General features: G+C 45.4%; 2 protein-coding genes across 3 annotated transcripts in view; one reads left to right on the forward strand and one right to left on the reverse strand.

Moving 5' to 3' along the window:
- The window catches only part of LOC139364474 (zinc finger protein 180-like), a 55,122-nt gene that overhangs the window by 31,509 nt on the left and 3,596 nt on the right, over positions 1–20,017 (reverse strand). The window lies entirely within an intron of this gene.
- LOC139424737 (general transcription factor II-I repeat domain-containing protein 2-like) lies at positions 6,965–9,633 on the forward strand. Of its 2 annotated transcripts, XM_071176846.1 has the most exons (2): positions 6,965–7,443; positions 7,525–9,633. In XM_071176846.1, exons 1-2 carry the CDS (start codon positions 7,234–7,236, stop codon positions 9,052–9,054), a joined length of 1,740 nt encoding a protein of 579 aa, XP_071032947.1. In that variant the 5' UTR covers positions 6,965–7,233; the 3' UTR covers positions 9,055–9,633. The 2 variants fall into 2 exon arrangements, with proteins under 2 accessions (XP_071032947.1, XP_071032946.1); XM_071176845.1 differs by having other exon boundaries at positions 7,043–9,080.

Consider the following 20,017-nt stretch of genomic DNA (forward strand, 5'->3'; position numbering starts at 1 on the left):
AACTCTCTTGGTCATGCCAGTGGGCTACAGTAGGTTGTATCTCTCTAGGTCATGCCAGTAGACTACAGTAGGTTGTATCTCTACAGGTCATGCCAGTAGACTAGAGTAGGTTGTATCTCTCTAGGTCATGCCAGTAGATTACAGGAGGTTGTATCCAAGTGGTTCTCTCTCTCTAGGTCATGCCAGTAGGTTACAGTAAGTTGTATCTCTCTAGTTCATGCCAGTAGGTAGGTTGCAACTCTCTAGGTCATGCCAGTAGGCTACATTAGGCTGTATCGCTCTAGGTCATGCCAGTAGGCTACAGTAGGTTGTATCTCTCTAGGTCATGCCAGTAGGCTACAGTAGGTTGTAACTCTCTAGGCCATGCCAGTAGGTTACAGTAGTTTAAATCTCTCTAGGTCATGGCAGTAGGTTACAGTAGGTTGTATCTCTCCAGGTCATGCCAGTAGCCTACAGTAGGTTGTATCTCTCTAGGTCATGCCAGTAGGCTACAGTAGGTTGTATCTCTCTAGGTCATGCCAGTAGGCTAAGGTAGGTTTTTACTCTCTCTAGGTTATGCCAGAAGGTTACAGGAGGTTGTATCTCTCTAGGTCATGCCAGTAGGTTACAGTAGGTTGTATCTCTCTAGGTCATGCCAGTTGCCAACAGTAGGTTGTAACTATCTAGGCAGTAGGTTGTATCTCTCTAGGTCATGCCAGTAGCATAAGGTAGGTTGTATCTCTCTAGGTCATGCCAGTAGGCAACAGTAGGTTGTATCCAAGTTGTTGTATCTCTCTAGTTCATGCCAGTAGGTTACAGTAGGTTGCAACTCTCTAGGTCATGCCAGTAGGCTACAGTAGGCTGTATCGCTCTAGGTCATGCCAGTAGGCTACAGTAGGTTGTATCTCTCCAGGTCATGCCAGTAGCCTACAGTAGGTTACAGTAGGTTGTATCCAAGTGGTTCTCTCTATCTAGGTCATGCCAGTAGGCAACAGTAGGTTGTATCCAAGTGGTTGTATCTCTCTAGGTCATGCCAGTAGGTTACAGTAGTTTAAATCTCTCTAGTTCATGCCAGTAGGTTACAGTAGGTTGTAACTCTCTAGGTCATGCCAGTAGGCTACAGTAGGTTGCATCTCTCTAGGTCATGGCAGTAGGTTACAGTAGGTTGTATCTCTCCAGGTCATGCCAGTAGCCTACAGTAGGTTGTATCGCTCTAGATCATGCCAGTAGCCTACAGTAGGTTACAGTAGGTTGTAACTCTCTAAGTCATGCCAGTAGGCTACAGTAGGTTGTATCTCTCTAGGTCATGCCAGTAGGCTACAGTAGGTTGTATTTCTCTAGGTCATGCCAGTAGGCTACAGTAGGTTTTATCTCTCTAGGTCATGCCAGTAGATTACAGGAGGTTGTATCTCTCTAGGTCATGCCAGTAGCATAAGGTAGGTTGTATCTCTCAAGGTCATGCCAGTAGGTTACAGTAGGTTGTATCTCTCTAAGTCATGCCAGTTGCCAACAGTAGGTTGTAACTATCTAGGCAGTAGGTTGTATCTCTCTAGGTCATGCCAGTAGCATAAGGTAGGTTGTATCTCTCTAGGTCATGCCAGTAGGCAACAGTAGGTTGTATCCAAGTTGTTCTATCTCTCTAGGTCATGCCAGTAGGTTACAGTAGGTTGCAACTCTCTAGGTCATGCCAGTAGGCTACAGTAGGCTGTATCGCTCTAGGTCATGCAAGTAGGCTACAGTAGGTTGTATCTCTCTAGGTCATGCCAGTAGGCTAAGGTAGGTTTTTCCTCTCTCTAGGTTATGCCAGAAGGTTACAGTAGGTTGTATCTCTCCAGGTCATGCCAGTAGCCTACAGTAGGTTACAGTAGGTTGTATCCAAGTGGTTCTCTCTATCTAGGTCATGCCAGTAGGCAACAGTAGGTTGTATCCAAGTGGTTGTATCTCTCTAGGTCATGCCAGTAGGTTACAGTAGTTTAAATCTCTCTAGTTCATGCCAGTAGGTTACAGTAGGTTGTAACTCTCTAGGTCATGCCAGTAGGCTACAGTAGGTTGCATCTCTCTAGGTCATGGCAGTAGGTTACAGTAGGTTGTATCTCTCCAGGTCATGCCAGTAGCCTACGGTAGGTTGTATCTCTCTAGGTCATGCCAGTAGCCTACAGTAGGTTACAGTAGGTTGTAACTCTCTAGGTCATGGCAGTAGATTACAGTAAGTTGTATCCAAGTGGTTCTCTCTCTCTAGGTCATGCCAGTAAGCAACAGTAGGTTGCATCTCTCTAGGTCATGGCAGTAGGTTACAGTAGGTTGTATCCAAGTGGTTCTCTCTCTCTAGGTCATGCAAGTAGGCAACAGTAGGTTGTATCCAAGTGGTTGTATCTCTCTAGGTCATGCCAGTAGGCTCAGGAGTTTAAATTTCTCTAGGTCATGCCAGTAGGTTACAGTAGGTTGTAACTCACTAGGTCATACCAGTAGGCTACAGTAGGCTGTATCGCTCTAGATCATGCCAGTAGGCTACAGTAGGTTGTATCTCTCTAGGTCATGCCAGTAGGATACAGTAGGTTCTAACTCTCTTGGTCATGCCAGTGGGCTACAGTAGGTTGTATCTCTCTAGGTCATGCCAGTAGACTACAGTAGGTTGTATCTCTCTAGGTCATGCCAGTAGGATACAGTAGGTTCTAACTCTCTTGGTCATGCCAGTGGGCTACAGTAGGTTGTATCTCTCTAGGTCATGCCAGTAGATTACAGGAGGTTGTATCCAAGTGGTTCTCTCTCTCTAGGTCATGCCAGTAGGCAACAGTAGGTTGTATCCAAGTGGTTGTATCTCTCTAGGTCATGCCAGTAGGTTACAGTAAGTTTTATCTCTCTAGTTCATACCAGTAGGTAGGTTGCAACTCTCTAGGTCATGCCAGTAGACTACAGTAGGTTGTATCTCTCTAGGTCATGCCAGTAGGATACAGTAGGTTCTAACTCTCTTGGTCATGCAAGTGGGCTACAGTAGGTTGTATCTCTCTAGGTCATGCCAGTAGATTACAGGAGGTTGTATCCAAGTGGTTCTCTCTCTCTAGGTCATGCCAGTAGGCTACAGTAGGTTGTATCTCTCTAGGTCATGCCAGTAGGCTACAGTAGGTTTTATCTCTCTAGGTCATGCCAGTAGATTACAGGAGGTTGTATCTCTCTAGGTCATGCCAGTAGCATAAGGTAGGTTGTATCTCTCTAGGTCATGCCAGTAGGTTACAGTAGGTTGTATCTCTCTAGGTCATGCCAGTTGCCAACAGTAGGTTGTAACTATCTAGGCAGTAGGTTGTATCTCTCTAGGTCATGCCAGTAGCATAAGGTAGGTTGTATCTCTCTAGGTCATGCCAGTAGGCAACAGTAGGTTGTATCCAAGTTGTTCTATCTCTCTAGTTCATGCCAGTAGGTTACAGTAGGTTGCAACTCTCTAGGTCATGCCAGTAGGCTACAGTAGGCTGTATCGCTCTAGGTCATGCCAGTAGGCTACAGTAGGTTGTATCTCTCTAGGTCATGCCAGTAGGCTAAGGTAGGTTTTTCCTCTCTCTAGGTTATGCCAGAAGGTTACAGTAGGTTGTATCTCTCCAGGTCATGCCAGTAGCCTACAGTAGGTTACAGTAGGTTGTATCCAAGTGGTTCTCTCTATCTAGGTCATGCCAGTAGGCAACAGTAGGTTGTATCTCTCTAAGTCATGCCAGTTGCCAACAGTAGGTTGTAACTATCTAGGCAGTAGGTTGTATCTCTCTAGGTCATGCCAGTAGCATAAGGTAGGTTGTATCTCTCTAGGTCATGCCAGTAGGCAACAGTAGGTTGTATCCAAGTTGTTCTATCTCTCTAGGTCATGCCAGTAGGTTACAGTAGGTTGCAACTCTCTAGGTCATGCCAGTAGGCTACAGTAGGCTGTATCGCTCTAGGTCATGCCAGCAGGCTACAGTAGGTTGTATCTCTCCAGGTCATGCCAGTAGCCTACAGTAGGTTACAGTAGGTTGTATCCAAGTGGTTCTCTCTATCTAGGTCATGCCAGTAGGCAACAGTAGGTTGTATCCAAGTGGTTGTATCTCTCTAGGTCATGCCAGTAGGTTAAAGTAGTTTAAATCTCTCTAGTTCATGCCAGTAGGTTACAGTAGGTTGTAACTCTCTAGGTCATGCCAGTAGGCTACAGTAGGTTGCATCTCTCTAGGTCATGGCAGTAGGTTACAGTAGGTTGTATCTCTCCAGGTCATGCCAGTAGCCTACGGTAGGTTGTATCTCTCTAGGTCATGCCAGTAGCCTACAGTAGGTTACAGTAGGTTGTAACTCTCTAGGTCATGGCAGTAGGTTACAGTAGGTTGTATCCAAGTGGTTCTCTCTCTCTAGGTCATGCCAGTAGGCAACAGTAGGTTGCATCTCTCTAGGTCATGGCAGTAGGTTACAGTAGGTTGTATCTCTCTAGGTCATGCCAGTAGGCTACAGTAGGTTGTAACTCTCTAGGTCATGCCAGTAGGCTAAGGTAGGTTTTTCCTCTCTCTAGGTTATGCGAGAAGGTTACAGTAGGTTGTATCTCTCCAGGTCATGCCAGTAGCCTACAGTAGGTTACAGTAGGTTGTATCCAAGTGGTTCTCTCTATCTAGGTCATGCCAGTAGGCTACAGTAGTTTAAATCTCTCTAGTTCATGCCAGTAGGTTACAGTAGGTTGTAACTCTCTAGGTCATGCCAGTAGGCTACAGTAGGATGCATCTCTCTAGGTCATGGCAGTAGGTTACAGTAGGTTGTATCTCTCCAGGTCATGCCAGTAGCCTACAGTAGGTTGTAACTCTCTAGGTCATGCCAGTAGGCTAAGGTAGGTTTTTCCTCTCTCTAGGTTATGCCAGAAGGTTACAGGAGGTTGTATCTCTCTAGGTCATGCCAGTAGGTTACAGTAGGTTGTATCTCTCTAGGTCATGCCAGTTGCCAACAGTAGGTTGTAACTATCTAGGCAGTAGGTTGTATCTCTCTAGGTCATGCCAGTAGCATAAGGTAGGTTGTATCTCTCTAGGTCATGCCAGTAGGCAACAGTAGGTTGTATCCAAGTTGTTGAATCTCTCTAGGTCATGCCAGTAGGTTACAGTAAGTTTTCTCTCTCTAGTTCATGCCAGTAGGTTACAGTAGGTTGCAACTCTCTAGGTCATGCCAGTAGGCTACAGTAGGCTGTATCGCTCTAGGTCATGCCAGTAGGCTACAGTAGGTTGTATCTCTCTAGGTCATGCCAGTAGGCTAAGGTAGGTTTTTCCTCTCCCTAGGTCATGCCAGTAGGTTACAGTAAGTTCTCTCTCTAGTTCATGCCAGTAGGTTACAGTAGGTTGTAACTCTCTAGGTCATGCCAGTAGGCTACAGTAGGTTGCATCTCTCTAGGTCATGGCAGTAGGTTACAGTAGGTTGTATCTCTCCAGGTCATGCCAGTAGCCTACAGTAGGTTGTATCTCTCTAGGTCATGCCAGTAGCCTACAGAAGGTTACAGTAGGTTGTAACTCTCTAAGTCATGCCAGTAGGCTACAGTAGGTTGTATCTCTCTAGGTCATGCCAGTAGGCTACAGTAGGTTGTAACTCTCTAGGTCATGCCAGTAGGCTAAGGTAGGTTTTTCCTCTCTCTAGGTTATGCCAGAAGGTTACAGGAGGTTGTATCTCTCTAGGTCATGCCAGTAGGTTACAGTAGGTTGTATCTCTCTAGGTCATGCCAGTTGCCAACAGTAGGTTGTAACTATCTAGGCAGTAGGTTGTATCTCTCTAGGTCATGCCAGTAGCATAAGGTAGGTTGTATCTCTCTAGGTCATGCCAGTAGGCAACAGTAGGTTATATCCAAGTTGTTGTATCTCTCTAGTTCATGCCAGTAGGTTACAGTAGGTTGCAACTCTCTAGGTCATGCCAGTAGGCTACAGTAGGCTGTATCGCTCTAGGTCATGCCAGTAGGCTACAGTAGGTTGTATCTCTCTAGGTCATGCCAGTAGGTTACAGTAAGTTCTCTCTCTAGTTCATGCCAGTAGGTTACAGTAGGTTGCAACTCTCTAGGTCATGCCAGTAGGCTACAGTAGGCTGTATCGCTCTAGGTCATGCCAGTAGGCTACAGTAGGTTGTATCTCTCCAGGTCATGCCAGTAGCCTACAGTAGGTTACAGTAGGTTGTATCCAAGTGGTTCTCTCTATCTAGGTCATGCCAGTAGGCAACAGTAGGTTGTATCCAAGTGGTTGTATGTCTCTAGATCATGCCAGTAGGCTACAGTAGGTTGTATCTCTCTAGGTCATGCCAGTAGGATACAGTAGGTTCTAACTCTCTTGGTCATGCCAGTGGGCTACAGTAGGTTGTATCTCTCTAGGTCATGCCAGTAGATTACAGGAGGTTGTATCCAAGTGGTTCTCTCTCTCTAGGTCATGCCAGTAGGCAACAGTAGGTTGTATCCAAGTGGTTTTATCTCTCTAGGTCATGCCAGTAGGTTACAGTACGTTTTATCTCTCTAGTTCATGCCAGTAGGTTACAGTAGGTTGCAACTCTCTAGGTCATGCCAGTAGCCTACAGTAGGTTACAGTAGGTTGTAACTCTCTAGGTCATGCCAGTAGGCTAAGGTAGGTTTTTCCTCTCTCTAGGTTATGCCAGAAGGTTACAGTAGGTTGTATCTCTCCAGGTCATGCCAGTAGGTTACAGTAGGTTGTATCCAAGTGGTTCTCTCTATCTAGGTCATGCCAGTAGGCAACAGTAGGTTGTATCCAAGTGGTTGTATCTCTCTAGGTAATGCCAGTAGGCTACAGTAGTTTAAATTCCTCTAGTTCATGCCAGTAGATTACAGGAGGTTGTATCTCTCTAGGTCATGCCAGTAGCATAAGGTAGGTTGTATCTCTCTAGGTCATGCCAGTAGGTTACAGTAGGTTGTATCTCTATAGGTCATGCCAGTTGCCAACAGTAGGTTGTAACTATCTAGGCAGTAGGTTGTATCTCTCTAGGTCATGCCAGTAGCATAAGGTAGGTTGTATCTCTCTAGGTCACATATGTCAGAGTCAAGGCCCGCGGGCCACATCCGGCCTGCAAGAAGGTTTTTTACGGCCCCTGGGATGATCTTGATTTATTATTAGAACCGGCCCGCAGCAAGCCGGCAGCCCGCAGATCTTTTACACGCACCAATACTACATTTCCCACAATGCAAAGGTGACGCACCGAGCAGTAGGCTGCTTCATTTCAATATTTATTGGCACAGCAGTCGTCAGCATCACAGTAAAATTAACTTTCAGATACCCATCAAAAATGGCAAAACGGAAGGTGGATACTGAGAACCGGGGGTTTCAAACAAGGTGGGAGTCGGAGTATATGTTCACGAAGGTAGCTGGAAAACCTGTGTGTCTTCTGTGTGGAGAAAGTGTGGCGGTACTGAAAGAGTATAATCTGAGACGACATTATGAAACGAAACACGCGGACAAAAACAAGAATATGGACATGGAACAAAGGCTACAAAAGGCAGAGGAATTAAAACGAGGCCTCAAATCTCGACAGGCTCTGTTCAAAAAAGCCAAATCACAAGGCCAGGCTGCTGTCAAGGCCAGTTTTATTTTGGCAGAAGAGATCGCTAAATCAGCCCGGCCATTTACGGAGGGGGATTTCATCAAAAACTGCATGATTAAAGTTTGTGACGAAGTTTGCCCAGAAAAAAGGCAACTCTTTTTAAATGTGAGTCTGAGCAGAAACACCATTGCCGAGAGAGTAGACCAGTTGTCCATCAATCTAAAAGAGCAGCTTGTGAAAAAGGGAAAAGATTTTATTGCATATTCCTTGGCTGTGGATGAGAGCACCGACATTTCTGACATTGCCCAGTTGTCAATTTTCATCCGCGGAGTGGACTCCAACCTAAGCGTGACAGAGGAGTTTTTGGCTTTACGTCCTATGCATGGCACAACTACGGGGCATGATTTGTATGAAGAGGTGTCAAGATGTGTAAATGAGATGGAGCTGCCTTGGGAAAAACTTGTGGGTTTGACAACCGACGGAGCACCTGCGATGTGTGGACACAGGAGCGGACTGGTGGCGAAGATACGGGAAAAGATGCAAGAGGAAAACGCGACAGGTGAGCTGACAGCTTATCATTGTATCATACACCAGGAAGCGTTGTGCGGTAAAGCCTTGAAAATGGAGCATGTAATGAGCATCATCACGCGCACAGTTAACTTTATCAGAGCCAAAGGTTTGAATCACCGCCAGTTCAAGGCATTTCTGACGGAGTTAGAAACGGAGCATGGTGATTTGCCTTATCACACAGAGGTGCGATGGCTAAGCCAGGGAAAGGTGCTTCAAAGATGTTTCGAGCTTCGTGAGGAGATTTGTCTGTTCTTGGACAGCAAAGGGAAAGACACAACACAACTCCGAGACGAAATGTTTCTGTGTGAAATGGCTTTTCTGTGTGACATTACGAGTCATCTGAATGCAATAAACTTGCAGCTGCAGGGTCGGGATCGTGTCATCTCTGATATGTACAGTACAGTGAAGGCATTTAAAACCAAACTGACTCTGTGGGAGACGCAGATGCGGAAAGAAAATTTGAGCCACTTTCCCAGCTGCCAGACCATGAAAGAGAAGCTCTCTACCAGTGCGTTCCCGAGCACACAGTTGGCTGATAAAATAGGTATGCTTGCCGCTGACTTTCGACGCCGATTTGCTGACTTTGAAGCACAAAAAAGCAGGTTGGAACTGCTCGGTAACCCATTTGCTGTTGACGTGGAAAGCTCACCACCAAACCTCCAAATGGAGTTGATTGACCTCCAATGCAATGATGCACTGAGGGCAAAATATGCGGCAGTGGGTGCTGCGGAGTTCGCCCGTTTCCTCCCCGGCACAATGCCCCAGCTGCGCATCCAGGCTGCTCAAACGTTGTCTATGTTTGGCAGCACATACCTGTGTGAACAACTGTTTTCTTTGATGAACCTGAACAAAACATCACACAGAAGTCGACTTACTGCTGAACACCTCCACTCAATTCTGAGGATTTCTTCAGCTCAGAGCCTTACCCCGAACATTGATGAACTTGTGGAAAAGATGGGACACCACCAAGTATCACCCTCAACCTCAAACAAGTGAACATTACTGTGCAATCACATATTTAGAGTTTTTACTCAGTTCAAGTTTAAAAGTTAAAATTTAATATTTGTTTTCACTGCATGTTACTTCTCCTTAAACAAAGTGTTGTTTTTGATTAATAGATTTTTGCACTTTATTTTTTTGTATTTCAATCCAATTATATTTTAAAAATATTTCAGTTGAGTGGATGATAGAAAATTGCTATTATTGTTTTTTCTTTGAAGTAAATTTAGCCCACTTTTGCTAAAATAGAAAATATAGTCTACTGATGGTGCCTTGAATACCGGTTTCTTTCATTTAATGTTCATGTTATGGGGATATTTATATAAAGGAAATTTGTCTTTTGTGTCTGTTGAAAATTAAAGATTACTGACAGAGCCATAAGAAAATATTGCTTTATTTATCTGATCATATTGTAATATATTTGTTAGGTTTTCAGTAGGTTCAATTAGGTTCACTAGACTATATGCGTCATTTAAAATTTTTTCAATGAACATTCGAACAGTCCGGCCCTCGTCTTGTAGCTGATTTTTTTATTTGGCCCTCCGTCCATTTGACTTTGACACCCCTGCTCTAGGTCATGCCAGTAGGCAACAGTAGGTTGTATCCAAGTTGTTCTATCTCTCTAGGTCATGCCAGTAGGTTACAGTACGTTTTATCTCTCTAGGTCATGCCAGTAGGCTACAGTAGGCTGTATCGCTCTAGGTCATGCCAGTAGGCTACAGTAGGTTGTATCTCTCTAGGTCATGCCAGTAGGCTAAGGTAGGTTTTTCCTCTCTCTAGGTTATGCCAGAAGGTTACAGTAGGTTGTATCGCTCTAGGTCATGCCAGTAGCCTACAGTAGGTTACAGTAGGTTGTATCCAAGTGGTTCTCTCTATCTAGGTCATGCCAGTAGGCAACAGTAGGTTGTATCCAAGTGGTTGTATCTCTCTAGGTCATGCCAGTAGGTTACAGTAGTTTAAATCTCTCTAGTTCATGCCAGTAGGTTACAGTAGGTTGTAACTCTCTAGGTCATGCCAGTAGGTTACAGTAGGTTGCATCTCTCTAGGTCATGGCAGTAGGTTACAGTAGGCTGTATCGCTCTAGATCATGCCAGTAGGCTACAGTAGGTTGTATCTCTCTAGGTCATGCCAGTAGGATACAGTAGGTTCCAACTCTCTTGGTCATGCCAGTGGGCTACAGTAGGTTGTATCTCTCTAGGTCATGCCAGTAGACTACAGTAGGTTGTATCTCTCTAGGTCATGCCAGTAGGATACAGTAGGTTCTAACTCTCTTTGTCATGCCAGTAGATTACAGGAGGTTGTATCCAAGTGGTTCTCTCTCTCTAGGTCATGCCAGTAGGCAACAGTAGGTTGTATCCAAGTGGTTGTATCTCTCTAGGTCATGCCAGTAGGTTACAGTAAGTTTTATCTCTCTAGTTCATACCAGTAGGTAGGTTGCAACTCTCTAGGTCATGCCAGTAGACTACAGTAGGTTGTATCTCTCTAGGTCATGCCAGTAGGATACAGTAGGTTCTAACTCTCTTGGTCATGCAAGTGGGCTACAGTAGGTTGTATCTCTCTAGGTCATGCCAGTAGATTACAGGAGGTTGTATCCAAGTGGTTCTCTCTCTCTAGGTCATGCCAGTAGGCTACAGTAGGTTGTATCTCTCTAGGTCATGCCAGTAGGCTACAGTAGGTTGTAACTCTCTAGGTCATGCCAGTAGGCTAAGGTAGGTTTTTCCTCTCTCTAGGTTATGCGAGAAGGTTACAGTAGGTTGTATCTCTCCAGGTCATGCCAGTAGCCTACAGTAGGTTACAGTAGGTTGTATCCAAGTGGTTCTCTCTATCTAGGTCATGCCAGTAGGCTACAGTAGGATGCATCTCTCTAGGTCATGCCAGTAGCCTACAGTAGGTTACAGTAGGTTGTAACTCTCTAAGTCATGCCAGTAGGCTACAGTAGGTTGTATCTCTCTAGGTCATGCCAGTAGGCTACAGTAGGTTGTAACTCTCTAGGTCATGCCAGTAGGCTAAGGTAGGTTTTTCCTCTCTCTAGGTTATGCCAGAAGGTTACAGGAGGTTGTATCTCTCTAGGTCATGCCAGTAGGTTACAGTAGGTTGTATCTCTCTAGGTCATGCCAGTTGCCAACAGTAGGTTGTAACTATCTAGGCAGTAGGTTGTATCTCTCTAGGTCATGCCAGTAGCATAAGGTAGTTTGTATCTCTCTAGGTCATGCCAGTAGGCAACAGTAGGTTGTATCCAAGATGTTGAATCTCTCTAGGTCATGCCAGTAGGTTACAGTAAGTTCTCTCTCTCTAGTTCATGCCAGTAGGTTACAGTAGGTTGCAACTCTCTAGGTCATGCCAGTAGGCTACAGTAGGTTGTATCGCTCTAGGTCATGCCAGTAGGCTACAGTAGGTTGTATCTCTCTAGGTCATGCCAGTAGGCTAAGGTAGGTTTTTCCTCTCCCTAGGTCATGCCAGTAGGTTACAGTAAGTTCTCTCTCTAGTTCATGCCAGTAGGTTACAGTAGGTTGCAACTCTCTAGGTCATGCCAGTAGGCTACAGTAGGCTGTATCGCTCTAGGTCATGCCAGTAGGCTACAGTAGGTTGTATCTCTCCAGGTCATGCCAGTAGCCTACAGTAGGTTACAGTAGGTTGTATCCAAGTGGTTCTCTCTATCTAGGTCATGCCAGTAGGCAACAGTAGGTTGTATCCAAGTGGTTGTATCTCTCTAGATCATGCCAGTAGGTTACAGTAGTTTAAATCTCTCTAGTTCATGCCAGTAGGTTACAGTAGGTTGTAACTCTCTAGGTCATGCCAGTAGGCTACAGTAGGTTGCATCTCTCTAGGTCATGGCAGTAGGTTACAGTAGGTTGTATCTCTCCAGGTCATGCCAGTAGCCTACGGTAGGTTGTATCTCTCTAGGTCATGCCAGTAGCCTAGAGTAGGTTACAGTAGGTTGTAACTCTCTAGGTCATTGCAGTAGGTTACAGTAGGTTGTATCCAAGTGGTTCTCTCTCTCTAGGTCATGCCAGTAGGCAACAGTAGGTTGCATCTCTCTAGGTCATGGCAGTAGGTTACAGTAGGTTGTATCCAAGTGGTTCTCTCTCTCTAGGTCATGCAATTAGGCAACAGTAGGTTGTATCCAAGTGGTTGTATCTCTCTAGGTCATGCCAGTAGGCTCAGGAGTTTAAATTTCTCTAGGTCATGCCAGTAGGTTACAGTAGGTTGTAACTCACTAGGTCATACCAGTAGGCTACAGTAGGCTGTATCGCTCTAGATCATGCCAGTAGGCTACAGTAGGTTGTATCTCTCTAGGTCATGCCAGTAGGATACAGCAGGTTCTAACTCTCTTGGTCATGCCAGTGGGCTACAGTAGGTTGTATCTCTCTAGGTCATGCCAGTAGACTACAGTAGGTTGTATCTCTACAGGTCATGCCAGTAGACTAGAGTAGGTTGTATCTCTCTAGGTCATGCCAGTAGATTACACGAGGTTGTATCCAAGTGGTTCTCTCTCTCTAGGTCATGCCAGTAGGTTACAGTAAGTTGTATCTCTCTAGTTCATGCCAGTAGGTAGGTTGCAACTCTCTAGGTCATGCCAGTAGGCTACATTAGGCTGTATCGCTCTAGGTCATGCCAGTAGGCTACAGTAGGTTGTATCTCTCTAGGTCATGCCAGTAGGCTACAGTAGGTTGTAACTCTCTAGGCCATGCCAGTAGGTTACAGTAGTTTAAATCTCTCTAGGTCATGGCAGTAGGTTACAGTAGGTTGTATCTCTCCAGGTCATGCCAGTAGCCTACAGTAGGTTGTATCTCTCTAGGTCATGCCAGTAGCCTACAGAAGGTTACAGTAGGTTGTATCTCTCTAGGTCATGCCAGTAGGCTACAGTAGGTTGTAACTCTCTAGGTCATGCCAGTAGGCTAAGGTAGGTTTTTACTCTCTCTAGGTTATGCCAGAAGGTTACAGGAGGTTGTATCTCTCTAGGTCATGCCAGTAGGTTACAGTAGGTTGTATCTCTCTAGGTCATGCCAGTTGCCAACAGTAGGTTGTAACTATCTAGGCAGTAGGTTGTATCTCTCTAGGTCATGCCAGTAGCATAAGGTAGGTTGTATCTCTCTAGGTCATGCCAGTAGGCAACAGTAGGTTGTATCGCTCTAGGTCATGCCAGTAGGCTACAGTAGGTTGTATCTCTCCAGGTCATGCCAGTAGCCTACAGTAGGTTACAGTAGGTTGTATCCAAGTGGTTCTCTCTATCTAGGTCATGCCAGTAGGCAACAGTAGGTTGTATCCAAGTGGTTGTATCTCTCTAGGTCATGCCAGTAGGTTACAGTAGTTTAAATCTCTCTAGTTCATGCCAGTAGGTTACAGTAGGTTGTAACTCTCTAGGTCATGCCAGTAGGCTACAGTAGGTTGCATCTCTCTAGGTCATGGCAGTAGGTTACAGTAGGTTGTATCTCTCCAGGTCATGCCAGTAGCCTACAGTAGGTTGTATCGCTCTAGATCGTGCCAGTAGCCTACAGTAGGTTACAGTAGGTTGTAACTCTCTAAGTCATGCCAGTAGGCTACAGTAGGTTGTATCTCTCTAGGTCATGCCAGTAGGCTACAGTAGGTTGTATTTCTCTAGGTCATGCCAGTAGGCTACAGTAGGTTTTATCTCTCTAGGTCATGCCAGTAGATTACAGGAGGTTGTATCTCTCTAGGTCATGCCAGTAGCATAAGGTAGGTTGTATCTCTCAAGGTCATGCCAGTAGGTTACAGTAGGTTGTATCTCTCTAAGTCATGCCAGTTGCCAACAGTAGGTTGTAACTATCTAGGCAGTAGGTTGTATCTCTCTAGGTCATGCCAGTAGCATAAGGTAGGTTGTATCTCTCTAGGTCATGCCAGTAGGCAACAGTAGGTTGTATCCAAGTTGTTCTATCTCTCTAGGTCATGCCAGTAGGTTACAGTAGGTTGCAACTCTCTAGGTCATGCCAGTAGGCTACAGTAGGCTGTATCGCTCTAGGTCATGCAAGTAGGCTACAGTAGGTTGTATCTCTCTAGGTCATGCCAGTAGGCTAAGGTAGGTTTTTCCTCTCTCTAGGTTATGCCAGAAGGTTACAGTAGGTTGTATCTCTCCAGGTCATGCCAGTAGCCTACAGTAGGTTACAGTAGGTTGTATCCAAGTGGTTCTCTCTATCTAGGTCATGCCAGTAGGCAACAGTAGGTTGTATCCAAGTGGTTGTATCTCTCTAGGTCATGCCAGTAGGTTACAGTAGTTTAAATCTCTCTAGTTCATGCCAGTAGGTTACAGTAGGTTGTAACTCTCTAGGTCATGCCAGTAGGCTACAGTAGGTTGCATCTCTCTAGGTCATGGCAGTAGGTTACAGTAGGTTGTATCTCTCCAGGTCATGCAAGTAGCCTACGGTAGGTTGTATCTCTCTAGGTCATGCCAGTAGCCTACAGTAGGTTACAGTAGTTTGTAACTCTCTAGGTCATGGCAGTAGATTACAGTAAGTTGTATCCAAGTGGTTCTCTCTCTCTAGGTCATGCCAGTAAGCAACAGTAGGTTGCATCTCTCTAGGTCATGGCAGTAGGTTACAGTAGGTTGTATCCAAGTGGTTCTCTCTCTCTAGGTCATGCAAGTAGGCAACAGTAGGTTGTATCCAAGTGGTTGTATCTCTCTAGGTCATGCCAGTAGGCTCAGGAGTTTAAATTTCTCTAGGTCATGCCAGTAGGTTACAGTAGGTTGTAACTCACTAGGTCATACCAGTAGGCTACAGTAGGCTGTATCGCTCTAGATCATGCCAGTAGGCTACAGTAGGTTGTATCTCTCTAGGTCATGCCAGTAGGATACAGTAGGTTCTAACTCTCTTGGTCATGCCAGTGGGCTACAGTAGGTTGTATCTCTCTAGGTCATGCCAGTAGACTACAGTAGGTTGTATCTCTCTAGGTCATGCCAGTAGGATACAGTAGGTTCTAACTCTCTTGGTCATGCCAGTGGGCTACAGTAGGTTGTATCTCTCTAGGTCATGCCAGTAGATTACAGGAGGTTGTATCCAAGTGGTTCTCTCTCTCTAGGTCATGCCAGTAGGCAACAGTAGGTTGTATCCAAGTGGTTGTATCTCTCTAGGTCATGCCAGTAGGTTACAGTAAGTTTTATCTCTCTAGTTCATACCAGTAGGTAGGTTGCAACTCTCTAGGTCATGCCAGTAGACTACAGTAGGTTGTATCTCTCTAGGTCATGCCAGTAGGATACAGTAGGTTCTAACTCTCTTGGTCATGCAAGTGGGCTACAGTAGGTTGTATCTCTCTAGGTCATGCCAGTAGATTACAGGAGGTTGTATCCAAGTGGTTCTCTCTCTCTAGGTCATGCCAGTAGGCTACAGTAGGTTGTATCTCTCTAGGTCATGCCAGTAGGCTACAGTAGGTTTTATCTCTCTAGGTCATGCCAGTAGATTACAGGAGGTTGTATCTCTCTAGGTCATGCCAGTAGCATAAGGTAGGTTGTATCTCTCTAGGTCATGCCAGTAGGTTACAGTAGGTTGTATCTCTCTAGGTCATGCCAGTTGCCAACAGTAGGTTGTAACTATCTAGGCAGTAGGTTGTATCTCTCTAGGTCATGCCAGTAGCATAAGGTAGGTTGTATCTCTCTAGGTCATGCCAGTAGGCAACAGTAGGTTGTATCCAAGTTGTTCTATCTCTCTAGTTCATGCCAGTAGGTTACAGTAGGTTGCAACTCTCTAGGTCATGCCAGTAGGCTACAGTAGGCTGTATCGCTCTAGGTCATGCCAGTAGGCTACAGTAGGTTGTATCTCTCTAGGTCATGCCAGTAGGCTAAGGTAGGTTTTTCCTCTCTCTAGGTTATGCCAGAAGGTTACAGTAGGTTGTATCTCTCCAGGTCATGCCAGTAGCCTACAGTAGGTTACAGTAGGTTGTATCCAAGTGGTTCTCTCTATCTAGGTCATGCCAGTAGGCAACAGTAGGTTGTATCCAAGTGGTTGTATCTCTCTAGGTCATGCCAGTAGGTTACAGTAGTTTAAATCTCTCTAGTTCATGCCAGTAGGCTACAGTAGGTTGCATCTCTCTAGGTCATGGCAGTAGGTTACAGTAGGTTGTATCTGCATAGTTTCCTAGGAACGCGAAGCGAGGCGGCCATCTCTGTCGGCGCCGGAAGTAAAAAAAATAAAAAATAAAATAAAAATAAAAAAAATCTCTCCAGGTCATGCCAGTAGCCTACGGTAGGTTGTATCTCTCTAGGTCATGCCAGTAGCCTACAGTAGGTTACAGTAGGTTGTAACTCTCTAGGTCATGGCAGTAGGTTACAGTAAGTTGTATCCAAGTGGTTCTCTCTCTCTAGGTCATGCAAGTAGGCAACAGTAGGTTGTATCCAAGTGGTTCTCTCTCTCTAGGTCATGCCAGTAAGCAACAGTAGGTTGCATCTCTCTAGGTCATGGCAGTAGGTTACAGTAGGTTGTATCCAAGTGGTTCTCTCTCTCTAGGTCATGCAAGTAGGCAACAGTAGGTTGTATCCAAGTGGTTGTATCTCTCTAGGTCATGCCAGTAGGCTCAGGAGTTTAAATTTCTCTAGGTCATGCCAGTAGGTTACAGTAGGTTGTAACTCACTAGGTCATACCAGTAGGCTACAGTAGGCTGTATCGCTCTAAATCATGCCAGTAGGCTACAGTAGGTTGTATCTCTCTAGGTCATGCCAGTAGGATACAGTAGGTTCTAACTCTCTTGGTCATGCCAGTGGGCTACAGTAGGTTGTATCTCTCTAGGTCATGCCAGTAGATTACAGGAGATTGTATCCAAGTGGTTCTCTCTCTCTAGGTCATGCCAGTAGGCAACAGTAGGTTGTATCCAAGTGGTTGTATCTCTCTAGGTCATGCCAGTAGGTTACAGTAAGTTTTATCTCTCTAGGTCATGCCAGTAGGATACAGTAGTTTCTAACTCTCTTGGTCATGCAAGTGGGCTACAGTAGGTTGTATCTCTCTAGGTCATGCCAGTAGATTACAGGAGGTTGTATCCAAGTGGTTCTCTCTCTCTCTAGGTCATGCCAGTAGGCTACAGTAGGTTGTATCTCTCTAGGCCATGCCAGTAGGCTACAGTAGGTTGTAACTCTCTAGGCCATGCCAGTAGGTTACAGTAGTTTAAATCTCTCTAGTTCATGCCAGTAGGCTACACTAGGTTGTAACTCTCTAGGTCATGCCAGTAGGCTAAGGTAGGTTTTTCCTCTCTCTAGGTTATGCCAGAAGGTTACAGTAGGTTAGATCTCTCCAGGTCATGCCAGTAGCCTACAGTAGGTTACAGTAGGTTGTATCCAAGTGGTTCTCTCTATCTAGGTCATGCCAGTAGGCTACAGTAGTTTAAATCTCTCTAGTTCATGCCAGTAGGTTACAGTAGGTTGTAACTCTCTAGGTCATGCCAGTAGGCTACAGTAGGTTGTATCTCTCTAGGTCATGCCAGTAGGCTACAGTAGGTTGTAACTCTCTAGGCCATGCCAGTAGGTTACAGTAGTTTAAATCTCTCTAGTTCATGCCAGTAGGCTACAGTAGGTTGTAACTCTCTAGGTCATGCCAGTAGGTTACAGTAGGTTGTATCTCTCCAGGTCATGCCAGTAGCCTACAGTAGGTTGTATCTCTCTAGGTCATGCCAGTAGCCTACAGTAGGTTACAGTAGGTTGTAACTCTCTAAGTCATGCCAGTAGGCTACAGTAGGTTGTATCTCTCTAGGTCATGCCAGTAGGCTACAGTAGGTTGCAACTCTCTAGGTCATGCCAGTAGGCTACAGTAGGCTGTATCGCTCTAGGTCATGCCAGTAGGCTACAGTAGGTTGTATCTCTCCAGGTCATGCCAGTAGCCTACAGTAGGTTACAGTAGGTTGTATCCAAGTGGTTCTCTCTATCTAGGTCATGCCAGTACGCAACAGTAGGTTGTATCCAAGTGGTTGTATCTCTCTAGGTCATGCCAGTAGGTTACAGTAGTTTAAATCTCTCTAGTTCATGCCAGTAGGTTACAGTAGGTTGTAACTCTCTAGGTCATGCCAGTAGGCTACAGTAGGTTGCATCTCTCTAGGTCATGGCAGTAGGTTACAGTAGGTTGTATCTCTCCAGGTCATGCCAGTAGCCTACGGTAGGTTGTAACTCTAGGTCATGGCAGTAGGTTACAGTAGGTTGTATCCAAGTGGTTCTCTCTCTCTAGGTCATGCCAGTAGGCAACAGTAGGTTGCATCTCTCTAGGTCATGGCAGTAGGTTACAGTAGGTTGTATCCAAGTGGTTCTCTCTCTCTAGGTCATGCAAGTAGGCAACAGTAGGTTGTATCCAAGTGGTTGTATCTCTCTAGGTCATGCCAGTAGGCTCAGGAGTTTAAATTTCTCTAGGTCATGCCAGTAGGTTACAGTAGGTTGTAACTCACTAGGTCATACCAGTAGGCTACAGTAGGCTGTATCGCTCTAGATCATGCCAGTAGGCTACAGTAGGTTGTATCTCTCTAGGTCATGCCAGTAGGATACAGTAGGTTCTAACTCTCTTGGTCATGCCAGTGGGCTACAGTAGGTTGTATCTCTCTAGGTCATGCCAGTAGACTACAGTAGGTTGTATCTCTCCAGGTCATGCCAGTAGACTAGAGTAGGTTGTATCTCTCTAGGTCATGCCAGTAGATTACAGGAGGTTGTATCCAAGTGGTTCTCTCTCTCTAGGTCATGCCAGTAGGCAACAGTAGGTTGTATCCAAGTGGTTGTATCTCTCTAGGTCATGCCAGTAGGTTACAGTAAGTTGTATCTCTCTAGTTCATGCCAGTAGGTAGGTTGCAACTCTCTAGGTCATGCCAGTAGGCTACATTAGGCTGTATCGCTCTAGGTCATGCCAGTAGGCTACAGTAGGTTGTATCTCTCTAGGTCATGCCAGTAGGCTACAGTAGGTTGTAACTCTCTAGGCCATGTCAGTAGGTTACAGTAGTTTAAATCTCTCTAGTTCATGCCAGTAGGCTACAGTAGGTTGCATTTCTCTAGGTCATGGCAGTAGGTTACAGTAGGTTGTATCTCTCCAGGTCATGCCAGTAGCCTACAGTAGGTTGTATCTCTCTAGGTCATGCCAGTAGCCTACAGTAGGTTACAGTAGGTTGTAACTCTCTAAGTCATGCCAGTAGGCTACAGTAGGTTGTATCTCTCTAGGTCATGCCAGTAGGCTACAGTAGGTTGTAACTCTCTAGGTCATGCCAGTAGGCTAAGGTAGGTTTTTCCTCGCTCTAGGTTATGCCAGAAGGTTACAGGAGGTTGTATCTCTCTAGGTCATGCCAGTAGGTTACAGTAGGTTGTATCTCTCTAGGTCATGTCAGTTGCCAACAGTAGGTTGTAACTATCTAGGCAGTAGGTTGTATCTCTCTAGGTCATGCCAGTAGCATAAGGTAGGTTGTATCTCTCTAGGTCATGCCAGTAGGCAACAGTAGGTTGTATCCAAGTTGTTGTATCTCTCTAGTTCATGCCAGTAGGTTACAGTAGGTTGTAACTCTCTAGGCCATGCCAGTAGGTTACAGTAGGTTGTAACTCTCTAGGTCATGCCAGTAGGCTAAGGTAGGTTTTTCCTCTCTCTAGGTTATGCCAGAAGGTTACAGGAGGTTGTATCTCTCTAGGTCATGCCAGTAGGTTACAGTAGGTTGTATCTCTCTAGGTCATGTCAGTTGCCAACAGTAGGTTGTAACTATCTAGGCAGTAGGTTGTATCTCTCTAGGTCATGCCAGTAGCATAAGGTAGGTTGTATCTCTCTAGGTCATGCCAGTAGCATAAGGTAGGTTGTATCTCTCTAGGTCATGCCAGTAGGCAACAGTAGGTTGTATCCAAGTTGTTGTATCTCTCTAGTTCATGCCAGTAGGTTACAGTAGGTTGTAACTCTCTAGGCCATGCCAGTAGGTTACAGTAGGTTGTAACTCTCTAGGTCATGCCAGTAGGCTAAGGTAGGTTTTTCCTCTCTCTAGGTTATGCCAGAAGGTTACAGGAGGTTGTATC

Source organism: Oncorhynchus clarkii, chromosome 13, assembly GCF_045791955.1.
Source record: "Oncorhynchus clarkii lewisi isolate Uvic-CL-2024 chromosome 13, UVic_Ocla_1.0, whole genome shotgun sequence".
NCBI lineage: Eukaryota > Metazoa > Chordata > Actinopteri > Salmoniformes > Salmonidae > Oncorhynchus > Oncorhynchus clarkii.

Bases quoted from the DNA above. Each gene is read 5' to 3' on its own strand.
- LOC139424737 (XM_071176845.1), top strand. From the start codon at position 7,234: ATGGCAAAACGGAAGGTGGATACTGAGAACCGGGGGTTTCAAACAAGG.